This window comes from Callospermophilus lateralis, chromosome 12 (genome assembly GCF_048772815.1).
Source record: "Callospermophilus lateralis isolate mCalLat2 chromosome 12, mCalLat2.hap1, whole genome shotgun sequence".
Classification (NCBI taxonomy): domain Eukaryota; kingdom Metazoa; phylum Chordata; class Mammalia; order Rodentia; family Sciuridae; genus Callospermophilus; species Callospermophilus lateralis.
The window spans coordinates 96367506-96382242 of NC_135316.1; the positions used below are offsets into that span (position 1 = coordinate 96367506).

Consider the following 14737-nt stretch of genomic DNA (forward strand, 5'->3'; position numbering starts at 1 on the left):
ACAGGCACCAACTTCTTCAACAAGACCCTTAAAGCTCAAGAAATAAAATCAAGAATCAATAAGTGGGATATTATCAAACTAAAATCTTCTGCACAGCAAAGGGAATGAAGAGAGAGCCTACGGAACTGGAGAAAATCTTTGCCAGCCACACCCCTGACAGGGAACTAATATCCAGAACATAAAATGAACTCCAAAAACTCAATGCTAAAAAAAACCCCAAGTAGTCCAATCAATAAATGGGCAAAATAGCTAAACAGAAACTTCTCAAAAGAAGAAATACAAATGGCCAAGAAATATATGAAAAAAAAATATTCAGCATCTCTAGCACTTAGGGAATGAAAGTCAAAACTACACTAAGATTTCATCTCACGCTAGTCAGATTGACAGTGATCAAGAACATGAATAATAATAAATGCTGGTGAGGATGTGGGGGAAAAGGTACATTTGTACTTTATTTGTGGGACTGCAAATTAGTGTAACCACTCTGGAAAGCAGTGTGGAGTTTCCTCAAAAAACTAGGAATGGAGCCACCATAAGACCCAGCTATTTCACTCCTCAGTATTTATCCAAAAGAACTAAAGTCAACATACCATAGTGGTACAGCCACAGCAATGTTAATAACAGCACAATTCACCATAGCTAAATCGTGGAGTCAACCCAGATGCCTGTCAGTAGATGAGTGGATTAAGAAAATGTGGTCTATATACACAGTGGAGTTTTGCTCAGCCATAAAGAAGAATGAAATAATGGCATTTGCTGGTAAATGGATAGAAATGAAGAAAACCATGCTCCGTCAAATAAGCCAAACTCAGACAAGCAAGTTGAATTTTCTGTCGTATGTGGAAGCTAGAACAAAATAAGGGAAAGAAGACAGTGAGCGAGGGAAGGGGATAGCACAAAGATACAGGTAAGATTGTGGAGTCCACGTAGGTGAATGAGAGAGGGAGGAAGGGAAAGGGGAAGATAAATGGAATGGATTTAACAAAATCATGCTACATTCATATATAAAGATACCAAAAGGAACTTCACTTTTATGAATTTATAGAAGAAAGTAAGTTTAATAGAGTAGAGGAGGGAGAATAACAGGAGAGAGGAGGGGAGGCAAAGGAGGAGATAGAGCTTGAAATCATGTATGATTTTGTCAAAATGAACCCAGCCAGTTACTATGAATGATTACAATGCTCTTAAAAAAAAAAAAAAAAGAAAGAAAGAAAGAAAGAAAGAAAAGGTAGAACAACTGCTGGCATGAACATGCTGATGGGAGACACTGATTGCTGACAAGTCGACATGCCCATCCTCCCACACCCCACATTCATGTGTCAACAATCTTTCTGGAAGCATTGGCTCAACCATAAAGAGTCGTTGTCAGTGATGATAATGGAAAGTGCAGTGGTTGACCACTCTGCAGGAGTGAGTGTGTCTGACGTCTCTCAGGTGACAGAAGCTGTCAACTCTGCCATTGAGGGTCCTGGCACAGAGCCTGCAGCCACCCACAAGATTGAATATGTCAGCCCCCCTGTTAAGTTCTTGCATGACTCTTCCTAATCAGCTATCATATTTGAATGTGATCAAAGAAGGCTACATTAATGATAGGAAATTAAATGGGGAAAAAAATGTAATTCTGCAAAACTGTCAAAGAGTGGGTTTGTAGCCATGTTCTTGTAAACAGAAGCCAACCAAAATGAGGAGGCTGTGCTTGGCTGCTCTTGGATGCCAACCACTTGCCACATCATAGCATGAAGCATTGGCAGATGATGATGCCCCCTTCAAGCTTTTGCAATCTTTCCTCCCTTCTGGGTTCTCCCTGTTCCAAGTAAATACGCATCCCGCCTTGGAGCCAGGGATGTCCATGACAAGATTCCCCTTCTATGTCTCCCAGAGATACGATGGTTCAAGAAATACAATGCCAACAAGTTGAAGAGATGAGCAGAAACTAATCAAAGGGAAAAGCTTGTGGGCTCAACAATGGGTCTATCCCTGCAGGACATGAGCTTTAATATAAAGAAACCACACATGGTGGACAGCAGATGAATGGGCTCATGAGACCCTGGTGCTCAGCTGGGCTTTCACAAACCTTTGCGGCTGCACAGTGGCCATCCACAGAGTTAGATAGCCTCAGGACCAAGCTCTGGTGTGGCAAAATGGCCATTTTCTTTTTCAACTACTGTAGGCTAAAGTTTTGTATTATCTTTAAAGTCACCTTTTGAACACACCAAAAGGAAGAAAGGTTCTAGAGGGGACCAGGGCATTGGTACTTGTTTTTATGGTAAGTGGCTGAGCATCAGTAGGCACAGTTTGAGACCAGGTTTCCTTGGCAGTCTCTTATTGTTCTTGGATGTTCAGACTCCCAGGGGCAGCATTCTCATGCAAGGGATTGCAGTGAGCTGCTGATACATGATGCTTGGCTTGCATCATCATCATGCTGTGCACACGGCATCTGAGAGAGACAAAGACTGTCTCTAACTCAGCCTAGGTACAGCTGCAGGAACCATTGTCCAGAATGTAGAGGAAGAACAGCATCAACCATCACCTTACAACCCTCCTAATTCTTGCGTCTGCAGTGGATGGCCTGCCCTTGCCACTAGTATTCCAATGGACTTTCATAAATAGGTAGAACTCCTGGAGCCTGGCACATATGATTGTGTGTCAATAATTGTTGATCCAATGTCATGCATTAGAAGTTATGTCAGGAGGGCCATCTCAGAATCCAAGAAGATTTTGTTTATACCAGCTATATTAAAAGCCACAACAGAAGTTTTGCTTTATGGCAAAAATAAAGAGTTATGGGTCCATGGCTTTTTAAAATTTCTATTAGGACATTTTTTTTTAGGGCAATAATAGTTGAAGCTTCATGGAAAAGAATTTACAGTGCACTCTGTGTGTTTTACTATTCATTATTTAGCGAACATTGTAAAATCAATTTTGTTCAAGATATGGATGAAAATATAGAGCTTTTCAGGTCACCTCTGATTTAAAATGGATAAAGCAATTCATACACAAGTACGTCATGCACAAGATCCAATACCTGAAAAACGGCTTAAGTATCAAAGTTTCTCTGTCAAAGGCTGAAGGACAGAGCCACCTGGGGTTATTATGTTATTGTCTCTATTTTTGTATATTTTGAAATCTTCTAAAATAAAAACATTATCAAAAAGAAAGGAAAAATGTGCCCCTTTGGTGACGGGTCCCCTGCAGGTGTGTGGCTTTGTGACCTCGGAAATAAGGCTGGATTTCAGCACTGACCTGTTCCCTCAGCTCAGAGAAGTGGTTGTGCAATGCACAGAAGGCCCAGTTGAACTTTGCAACTGTACAAAAGGGTGAGAAGATTCCTGAAAGCTGAAGATATCTTGGGAGAAAGTGAGGATGGGCCTGGGTCTTTAAGGGTATTTCGGATTTAAATGGAAAAGTGCATCACAGACCAAAACAAAAACCAACCAACCAACCAACAAACCCCATGGGATACTGTTTGTTTAAAAAAAAAATTTAAAAAAAAAAAAAAAAGCTTGCTTTTTCCTCTGCTCTCATACCACCATCAACACAGACTTCTGACATCAGGTGTGTGGGGATTTCTCCCCACAGCAAGTGAGTGACCGATTCTGAGCAGACACCAGTAGGTGTCCTCTAGTCGAATTCAGTTCTTTTTTTTTTTAATACCAGGGATTGAACTCAGGGATGCTTACTTAACCACTGAGCCACATCCCCAGCCCTTTTTTTTTTTTTTTTTTTTTTTGAGACAGGGTCTTACTAAGTTGCTGAGGCTGGCTTTGAACTTGAGATCCTTCTGCTTCAATCTCCCAAACTGCTATGATCACAGGTATATGATAACTGTGTCCAGCCCCAATTCAGTTCTAACACTACTTTTTGAGGGCTCAATCCCCAAAACTACCCCAAGATTGCTTATGATGCCACTCTCAGTCCTTAGGTTGTTTACCTGTGTTTCTGACAGACTGGCTCTAAATTAGGGTTCACACAACTCCCTCCTTAGTTTTGATTAATTTTTGACATATGAGAGAGAGGCATGAAGCCCCTCTCCCTCTCTGGGGGTGCCGCCCTCCAGAACTGCTGTGTATTCTGTTATCCAGAACCCCTCTGAACCCTTTAGGTTTTTCTGGAGGCTTCCTTGCATAGACATGGTTGCTAACAGCCTGGTGAGGAACCCAGCAAGGCCTGTCCTCTTCAGTATTTCTCTTGACAGCATTCCTCCCTCCTGAAATTAGGGGGCTCTTCTAACCTCCTATAGGACAAGGTAGGTTGAAGAATTTCTTTATGGCCAGTTCAAAGGAATAGATGGAATGGAGGGAAGATTAGAGCTTCTACAGTCTGCCTTAGAAAAGAGAAATTCTGGTTTCCATGTCCCGTGTTGGGAAGAAGTCATGAGCCAAGAAACAGAGATGAAGACCAACTATGTACTTTACAATATTATGGATGAGCCAGCAAAGATGGATACAGAGAGTAGATTTGTTGTAGGGGACAGATGAGGCAGGGCACCGAAGATATCAGGAAACAGTTTTATTTTGCTGCAGCCAGGTTCAGAGGGTATAACTTTAATTAATTTAATTTAATTTAATCAATCCCCTGAACCCCAAGTTCAGGTAGTTTCAGAACTTTGTGAGTAAGGGGAGGGGCTCAGAAGTTCACAGTCTGCAGAAGATCACTTAAAAGCAGCTTTTTCTTTCACTGTTCTGGGCAAGTTAACCCTTCAAGGACAACACCTGAGAAGGAGAGAGCTTCTTCTCCCCTTTCTTTCCTCCCCCTGCCAACTATTACCTTGGAGCCCAATTGGTAACTTATCTTAGAAATGTAGACTTCTCTGTGAAGCTCCAGCTCAAGGCCAGAGGCCTTGTTAAAGGATCTATCTTTTTTTTTTTTTTAATCACATTTTGCATTTGCAAACACACTTTTACAAACTACTATACTGCATAAATGTTTGTGAAAAACTAGGAAAAGGGGTGTTCAGCACCTGGAGAGCTGATTGCTTCAAAGCCAGTAGCCAAGTAAAATAGAGCAACAGGAAAATAGAAAGTTTGACTACATTGAACTCTTTTTGTAGAGACTCTTTTGCTGATAGTCCTAAAATCAATTATGGTGAAGATTTCTGGAGAAGCTTAATTAAGATTTTCTGTGGAGGAGGGGGTGCCATTACAGATTCTATAAGAGGAGGAGGATCCCTTGGAGGGAGTATCGCAGCATAAGAAAGCAGATCTGGACAGAGACAGGCTTCGATGGCTGAGCTGTAAAGTGTGACTCCTAGTTTATGATCTGCCAAACAAAACGGGGCAGTGGTTGGGCAGTGGGCTTTGGGCATAGACTTCATTTAAATCATGGTTTTGCCATCGATGAGACTGTACATTTGCTCATCTTCACTGAGCCTTGGTTTTCTGTTTCATAAAAGGAGATGAAATGATATTAATCTCCTAGGTGTGCTGTTGGACTGGGTTTAAAACTGCCTAAAAAAATGCTGAGCACGGGGCCTGACATTTCATAAGTGCTCATTGGGCATCAGCCACCATCCTCAGAAGTTTTCAGACAGAACAGAGGACAAAAGTGATATTTTAGGAAAATGAATCAGACAGCATATGCAGGATGTTCCAGAAAGAAAGAAAGGGGCAAGGAAGTCAGTGCAAAGCCGCTGTAGCCATCTGCACTCAAAAAAAGGACACAGGAAATAGCAACAAAGAAGAGGTATGAGAAGCTTCCTTAGACAAGAGCCAGAACACTGGAAAATTGGCAGGTGAGCGTCAGGAGGCAGAGAGGGCGCAAGCAGATCTCCAGCCTCTGCTGCGGAAATACACCTCCACAGTTTTTGGCAGTTGACCCTGAAGGACTGACAACTTTGACATTTTGTTACAGTTAAAGAAATACTGAGCTCAGGACTATTAGATACCACCCTTTTGTTTTACCAGATATTGGGAAATCTCCCAAATTAGACCCAAGATTTCATTACAAAATAAAAACCATGATAGACACCTCCAGTATGGCAACCACTGGTTAATCCTATGATGCCCACCCACCCCCAATTTTTTTTTTTTTTAATATCCAGAAGGTTCTTCAGATTAAAATCTGAGGTAAGGGTCCCTTCTTTGGGGTAAGGCCTCTTCCTCAAAGAACTCTCCCAGATCATGTGTCATGTGTAAATCTAGTTCTTATAACCAAAATTAACAACTGAGGGAGCTATCAAGCCCTTGTCTGAGCTCAGCAACTTTTTTTTGTATGGGGAGGAAAAGATTTAGTTAATTTTAAGAAATGATGTCTCTAAGACCCTATTTAGTACTTATTTGTCGACCAACCTACCTAGGAATTCACTGCACTTGAAAAAACATCCTATGACTCATCTATACTGCTCCTTAGTATTTGTACTAAAGAATTAAAGTCATCATATACAATGATACAGGCATACCCATGTTGATAGTAGCACAGTTCACAAACTTTGAAATCAGACCGGGTGTCCATCAACAGATAAGTGAATAAAGAAAATGTGGCATATATATACACAATGGTGCATTATTTAGCCATAAAGAAAATTGAAATTATGTCATTTACAGGAAAACGGGTGGAACTAGAGACCCATCATATAAAGTGAAATAAGTCAAACTCAGAAAGTTAAGGGTTAGATGTTTTCTCTCATTCGAAGAAGCTAGAGAGGAAAAAGGTAGTGTAGGGAAGGTGGTGAAAGATCTCATGAAAATCAGAGGGAGATCAATAGAGGAAAGGGACCAAGTTGGTGGGAGGTGGGGCAGCAGGGGACAGTGCTGGGGGAGTGATTGTGGCCATATTATATTATTATATTGTGTGCATCAACAAATATATAACAACAAATTCTATCAATATATATAACTATATATAATATAGTTTATATATAATTTAATATATATATATAAAAAAATTTTAAAAATGCAAGAAACAAAAAAAAAAAAACAAGTCAAAAGCCATTTTAGCTACATCGCCTTCTGTAAAAAATCATTTTTGCTTTTGGGCAAATTTTTTGCCAAGAATTAAGTCCACTTCCAGCTGGTTTGGCTGTTCAAGACAGCATGGAAGAGTCCAGTTCTGAGTCCCTGCTGCCTCACCCCAATTTTTTCTCCCTCTCTGCTTTGCAGATACTTGCCTGAGATCATGAATGATGGGTTGACCAACCAGATCAATAACCCTGAGGTGGATGTGGACATCACACGGCCAGACACCTTCATCAGACAGCAGATCATGGCTCTGCGTGTGATGACCAACAAATTGAAGAATGCCTACAATGGCAATGACGTCAACTTCCAGGACACCAGTAAGGAAATCTTTACCAGAACCAGCCACTTTCAGAGTGAAAAACAGTCATAGCAGATGACACCATCATTTTTCTTTAAGAGAAATGTGCACATATAATGATGTCTCCTTCTTCCCCTCAGGCTGTCCAATCCACAAAACTTGGGATGATACAAAAATCACAACTGATCTTAATAGTTTCAGTAGGCACATGCAGCCATTCCAAAGGGAAAACAGAGTTTCTGAGTTTCATCTACCAGTTGATCCATTAGTGATAAAATATCAAAGTAATGTTCTTACTTTCTCCTCTCTACATCTACATTTACAGCTGCCCCAAACTCCCACCCCCGGTCTTACCACTTGTAAACTGGCATCCCTAACGCAGACAGATGGTCCTGACATACGACAGTTCTACTTATGATTCTTTGAGTTTACTGTGGTGCGAAAGCCATACACGTTCACGTTGAAACTGTCCTTCAAATTTTGCATTTGGATCTTTTTCCAGATTAGCACTATGTAGTACGATGTTCTCACCATGCTGGGCAGAGACAGCAAGCTGCAGCTCCCAGTCAGCCAGATCACGAAGGGAAACAGCTGACCCTGTAGAATGTTGTGCTGTTAAGTTAGTATGTCAGGCAGGTTAGATGTGCTCAGTGCATTTCTGACTTATGAATATTTTCAACTCAACAATGGGTTTATGGGGATGTGACTTCATCCTAAGTTGAGAAGCAGCTGTACCTTTTGAGTCTTAGGATTCCCCTTCTATAGAATGGGAAGCACCTCTGCCTAAGGAGCTGTTGGAAAGTTCCCTCAAGGTGATTTATAAGGAGCTAAGACAGTGCCTGGTGGGTAGTGAGGGAGTTCAACTGCATTAATTTCCTGTCTTTCAGATTGTGCACATACGCACAAACCACAGGTGCTTGCATCTGAAATACTGAGAGGAATCAAAAAAAAATGCTGGTGCAATATTATACATGACTATTTTATTAAGGATCACAAAAGCATTAGAAGTGATTTGAAGGACTAGCAAGTGAACATGAACATAAAACTAACTATATTTGTGTTTTGTCTAAGTGGATTCAAAAGGCATAACTACAAAGGCAGATATTTTCTTTGGCTTTTTGTTTTTTGTTGTGTTGGTTTCCTCTTAAGTGTGAACCCTTACAAAGAGAGTTCCTTGGAAAAGAATCCTGGAGCTAAGATGTGAAGTTGCCAGTGATTCTGTAATTTGGTCACTGAAGCAAAAGACAATGCCTGTGTGCTTGAATTAATGAGACCGAAAGAAGCAAGTCACAGATGCAAGACATTAAGTCACCTAAGTCTTTGCCACCATCCTACCGAGCCATCCCCTAAAGAAAATTTTAAGTGCATTATTCCATTTTAAAGAAGTCAAAAAGAATTTTCGAAGCCCAGGATAATTAGCATATGATGGACATGATTGCTGTAGAAGTTTCTAGAATCATCCCATTATCCTCTCTCTTCTTAACTAAACCTTTCCCTTCCTCTTCAGAAGAGAATGTTAGGCCCAGTTTTAGGCTTTGTTGCTTCTGCCTTGCTCACTACTTAGCCACATTTTCCTTGTTTTATCCATTCTGTCTCCTCCATGTAATAAAATGCTTTCTTACCTGCAGAGTAACTGTTGGAATGAATAATTCAAGATTCATAAGAATTAGCCGATGTTGACCTTATTGCTTCTCTCTCCTTACAGAGGAGAGAGAACTTAAAGAGGTTCCGTGCATGTCAATCTGCAAAGCTCAGGAAATGTCCAGGAGGCAGGGACCTTGCTCCATCTCCTCTCAAAAGATAAAAATCAACAGCAGTTAAGAGCATCCCTCAGCTCTAACCCAAGCACCAAATTTGGCCTCTCTTTTAGAATACTGCCTGTGATATAAAACCTTTCGCATCTCACAGCCATCATCTCCCATATTGCTTGTGACATTTTTAAGTTGCCCATCCCTTGTCCTAATACCATGTTTGTTATTCCTTTTCAGAAAGAGATGGGGCCATTATTTTTCCCAGCTGGAACCTCTTGTCATTATTTGCTTCTCACATTTTTAATATTCCAAGTCACTCTAATAATATCTTTGTAAAGGTTATATTACTTCTTGTTCATGATACCTACGTTCAGAACAAGTCCTTCGCAATTCTGGTGTCTCTGAATTTAATTAATGGATATCACCCGCCCCTTTTTAAAGTCCATTAAAGATAAAGCAGAGAAAAATGTTAAGAACATAGTATATGTATTCAAGTGATCTTATCTGATATTTAATGTCCCATTTGAAAAACAATAACACAGTGCTGAGTTTTGTCTTTCTCACTCTAGGGCACTTTAGAAGAGTCCCTCTACTACCATGGCTTCACTTAAGTAGCATCAGTAGCCAAGATGGCGCCAATCCCAGCTCAAGGCACATCAGCATCTCAGACCAACAGGGAGGAGCTTAGATCATTGACTAAGGAGGAATCGTAACGACAAACAAAGCTTAGTTTCCTGAATGCCTTCCGAGAATGTTTTCTCACTTATTCCTCATGATTTTGTAAAATAGACATTATTAATTTTATTTTTTTACAGGTGAGAAAATGTAGCCTCAGCAAAGTTATTCGGCTTGTCCTACTCCATTTAAATTAGTAATGACATCTTAAATTTTGCTGTAGGAACCATAGTTTTTCTATCAGGTGTCACTGACAGTGGTGAGCTGGATGCTGTGTTGTACTGTACAGAGTTGTCTTCACATACACTCTGCAAGGCACCTGCTATCACCCACGTGTGTTAAGATAAGGAAACTGAGTCAACTGCTAGAGGCACATTTCCTTATTCAGCAAGTATTTACCAACCACCTGCTATATGCCAGGAGCCATGAAAATTCAGGAGTGAACAATATCAACATTCTACACATTCTCAAGAGGAAATCAACAGTAAATGACTGAACAGACAAATAAATAATACAATCCCAGGTAGAGATAAGTACCTTCACAAAGCTGACACAGTAGTGGGAGATTGGTTTCAGCCCCCCGGACACCAAAATCCACAGATGCTCCCGTCTTCTATATAAAATGGCTTAGTATTTGCATGTAACCTCCTATATGCTTTAAATCACCTCTAAATCACCTCTAACACCTAGTCAATGTAAGGGCTATGGAAACGGTTATTATACTGTATTGTTTAGGGAATCATGACAAGAAAAAAATGCCTGTACATGCTCAGTACAACACAACCATCATAGGACTAACCTCATAGTGCCCAGTGCTGGGAGAGACTGAGGGTCTGAAATGGCAGGGGCCCATCAGGGACTTCTGACACATCACTCCATTTATGTGGATTCAACTCGGTATGCAGAAAATTCAAGTTTTGCTCTTTTTTCTTAAGTTTATAAGCCAAGGAAATTTGTTTCTCACAGTTCTGCAGGCTGGGAAGTCCCAGGTCAAGGGCCAGGGTTTGGAGTCCAGGGCAAGTCTCGTCTCCGCTTCCCAGATGGCACCTTGTTACTGTGCCCTCCAGAGAATGACCTCTGGCCACGCATGGCAGGAAGGCAGAAGGGAGGGAGGCAGCTCCCTTGTACTTCCTATATGAGGTCATTCATCATCTCCAAGTTCTGCTTTTCAGAACTTTCTGGAATTATTCTTGACCCGCAGTTGGTTGACAACAGAGATTCGGAACCCTGATACAGAGCACTGACTGTGGCCGATGGAACCTGGCCTGGGGCCATATCTGAGAGACAAGGTTTATCACAAAGAAGGAACCAAGCAGTGAGGCCTGGGAATAGAGCAGGCCAAGAGGCATGGAGGGCAGAGGGGAAGACGCCCCCCAGGGACAACAGGTCATGTGGGCGTCTGAGCTCTGGTTTCAAGCAGGGAACGCCAAACTTTCTCTGTCAACAGGACCAGATAGTAGATATGCTGTTACAACTTTGAGGGCCATCCAGTGCTGTCGCAACTACTCGACTTTGCCCTACGACAGTGCAACTGGAGATAACCCAGATGTGAGGCCGCGCTCCCATCCGACTTCACAACTGGACACTGAAGTCTGAATTTCACGTGTAGCCTTCTTACATGTCACAAAACATGACTCCTGACTTTTTTTCCCAAGCCTCTTAAGATTATAAAAACTGCTCTTAGGTGATGGACCATAGAGAAACAGGCAACAGGTCGTAGCTGGTCAAGCCCTGGTGTAGAGCGAGGTGCTGGGTAAGAAAGGGCCCATCCTTGCCCTTGGGAGGAGAACATGATTGGGGAAAAATAGCTAAAATCAACCATAAGGTCTCCCTTCCATAGCCCTTCACTGTGGCTCCTCCAATTTCCTACTCGCATGGTTGTTTTCCTTCTCTGTTCTTTCCTTTAAAATGCTCAGGCAGAAGAATCACAAGTTCAAAGCCAGCCTCAGCAACTTAGCAAGGCACTAAGCAATTCAGTGAGACCCTCTCTCTGATAAAACATAAAAAGGGTTGAGGGGCTGGGTGCCATGGCGCACACCTGTAATCCCATTGGCTCCAGAGGCTGATCGTGAGTTTAAAGCCAGCCTAAGCAAAAGTGAGGTGCTAATCAACTCAGTGAGACCCTGTCTTTAAATAAAATATGAAATAGGGCTGTGGATGTGACTCAGTGATCCAGTGCCCCTCAGTTCAATCTCTTGTACACCCACCTGGCCCCCCCCCCCAAAAAAAAAGGCTGAGGATGTGGCTCAGTGTTAAATGCCCCTGGGTTCAATTCCCCATATCAAAAATAAAACAAAAAAGTGTCCTTTTCAAAATTCCTTTAAAGGCATGGTACTTGCTGAGAACAACAGCTCAGAGCACAGAGTGAAATTTCTTAATGTAATTTAAATATTGGCCAGAGGAAGAAATATCTTTCTGATGCCAAACATGGTAGAGATGACTCATAACTCGGGATATCAATTAATGTTGTGTTTCAGCCACCTATTGGCATACAGTCCACCCGTCCATCATAAAGCTGCCCGCCCACCTGCACCATGGGGGATCCTTGGATGGGATAGTTCCTGCCTACCGTGCCCGGATCTGCTGTGTTCTTTGCCTCCATTTCTTCCTGGAGTGTGGCCTAACTTTCTTTTTCAATCTTTCTACACCAGGTGATGAATCCAGCGGCTCAGGGAGTGGCAGTGGGTGCATGGATGATGTGTGTCCCACAGAGTTTGAGTTTGTCACCACCGAGGCCCCTGCAGTTGACCCCGACAGGAGAGAAGAGGACTCTTCTGCGGCTGGGCTTGGCCACTCCCTGCTCTCGTGGTCCCTGGTCTGCATGGTGTTGGCACTGCAGAGACTGTGCAGATAATCCTGGGTTTTGGTCAGATGAAACTGCATTTTAGCTATCTGAGTGGCCAACTCCCTTCCTTTCTTACACTCTTGGACAATGGACTATACCACAAAAACTTACCGTTTTCTATGGGAAGAGAGCAGTACTGAGATCTGCCTCCCTTTTTGTTTTCCCAAAGAGTACCGGGTGCCAGATGAACTGCTTCCTCTTTTCAGCTATCTGTGGGGACTTTGTTTATTCCAGAAAGAATTCTTACTCCAATCTTTCGTACCAGGAGATTTTCTTACCTTCATTTGCTTTTATGCTGCAGAAGTAAAGAAGTCTCACGTTGTGAGTTTTTTCTCCCCCCACCCCATTTAAAAATTAAAAGGTAGGAAGAAAATAATTTTCCTTTTAAAATCAGGCCAAACCCCAAGACAACTGCATTTTCAACAAAGAAGCAACAAAAGAGCAAAATAAAGGAACTGCAATGCTCTAGGTTCTGCATTGACAGCCAACTCCCAGGGTAAGCTTTTCTGTGACAATTCAGGTTTACAAAATGCTTATGGGGAGAAAGCTTGAAATTTTAAAAAAATGTAGTAAAATTACACTGTTGTCTTGGAGGTGCCATCTTGCACTCTAACCACAAATACCAAATTGATTTGGAGGTACTGATAATCAATTTAGAATTCCATCTTTAATATGAGAGCAAAACTTACTCCAACTCAGCACCTCTCTCTCAACCTGCCCAACTTCAATGTCAGTAATGGCTCCATTTTCCTTAATTGTCTTAATGTCTGTCCATTGTATCCAATTGGCACAGATTTCTTCTTCATCTTCAGTTACTAGTGTACACCCCCATCAAATCATCCCCCCCTCCAACATCTCAATTGAATATCATCTTCAGTGATACAATCTCTGCTTTTGCCACAGGTTTGACATGAATTTAGATGTTTCTGCCCTGTGTTCATTACCCTCCTAAAATAGGAGTTTGTTGGTTTTTTGGTTTTTGTTTTACCGAGTTGATAAACAATTAGATCCATAGATAAGTTTTCATGTTTGACTATTTGCTTTGTGTCGATTGATTTCTGCATCACAAGGGCATTCTCCTACAAAATAACTCACAACAACAAAAAATTTCAAGACAAAAAAAAAGAAACTATATATATAGTATTGACATGGAGATTTCTTTCACTTTTTTAGTCTTAGTATGATCATCTATTTTTATATCTATATATATATATAAATCACAGATTTTAACTTCTTAATTCCAAGCTCAGGGTTGACACACCTTTGTAAAAAAAAAAAAAAAAAAATGTTTTGTCAACCAGCTCTTCCTGTTTTGTGCTGCTCAGAGAAGGGATCCCTCAATGACCTGTGAGCACCAAGAATCAAGGAAGAGAACTTTTTACGTATCTAACTGTCCATCTATTAAAAGTTTGCCAGGGCACATCCTTTCTGCGTGAGCCTGCTTTGTCCCCATTGCTCCAGACCTGTCCTGAGCTCATGGGACAAGCCATGGATGTGCAGGACTTTGCTGGTAAGGGAAACTGTATGTGTAAAGAATGTTATTCACAAAAAAAAAAAAAAAAAGGAAAAAAAAAAAGCAAAACAAACAAACAAAAAAACATTGCTTTCATGTGCAACACCTTCGGCCTCAGATTCCTGCTTGGCACTTGGATAAATGACCTACACTCAGGAGACCAGTTTAGAGCTTGCCCTGTCTGCCAAGTAAGCCAAAGCCAGGCCCCATGCTCCTCCTGGCAGAGAGAAGCAAAACAAACCAAACTGGGGCTTTCTGAGTACACTTGGCTGTCCATGTGTTTCTTGATTTTTTACAATGCATCCAGATTTAGGAAAAGTAATATGTCAGGACCCCATAGTATGCCAGTCGCATTTTAACTAACTCATTGACAGTATTGACACGTAAACAGTATTTTTCGATCTCTGTTCTCATCAAACTTAAAATTAGTTATTGATTTAGTCATCACGTTTAAGTAGAACACATGCGGCACAATGGTATTAAGTATATTTGAGCACTTTTGCAAAACAGAAAGTATTTCCAAGCTTCTATTGCCTAACGAAATATGAAATGTAGGAATCAGAGAGACTTTGTGGTATCTTTCCTTTAAATCTCGATGAAATTAACACCAAGTCTAATTCAGCATTACACACTTCTAGAAAGCCATTCATTTCACTGCCAACCTTCAGCTTCCTATCACCAGTTACACATAACACATCT

At 41.3% G+C, this 14737-nt stretch overlaps 1 protein-coding gene across 2 annotated transcripts in view; it reads left to right on the forward strand.

Moving 5' to 3' along the window:
* Positions 1 to 14029, forward strand: part of Gpc6 (glypican 6) — a 1045404-nt gene extending 1031375 nt beyond the window's left edge. For both annotated transcript variants that reach the window (XM_076872353.1, XM_076872354.1), the window contains 2 exons: positions 7098 to 7273; positions 12332 to 14029. In XM_076872353.1, coding sequence (XP_076728468.1) covers positions 7098 to 7273; positions 12332 to 12534 — 379 coding nt within the window. In that variant the 3' untranslated portion in view covers positions 12535 to 14029. The remainder of the gene's footprint in view (positions 1 to 7097; positions 7274 to 12331) is intronic.
* The last annotated feature ends 708 nt before the right edge of the window (positions 14030 to 14737 follow it).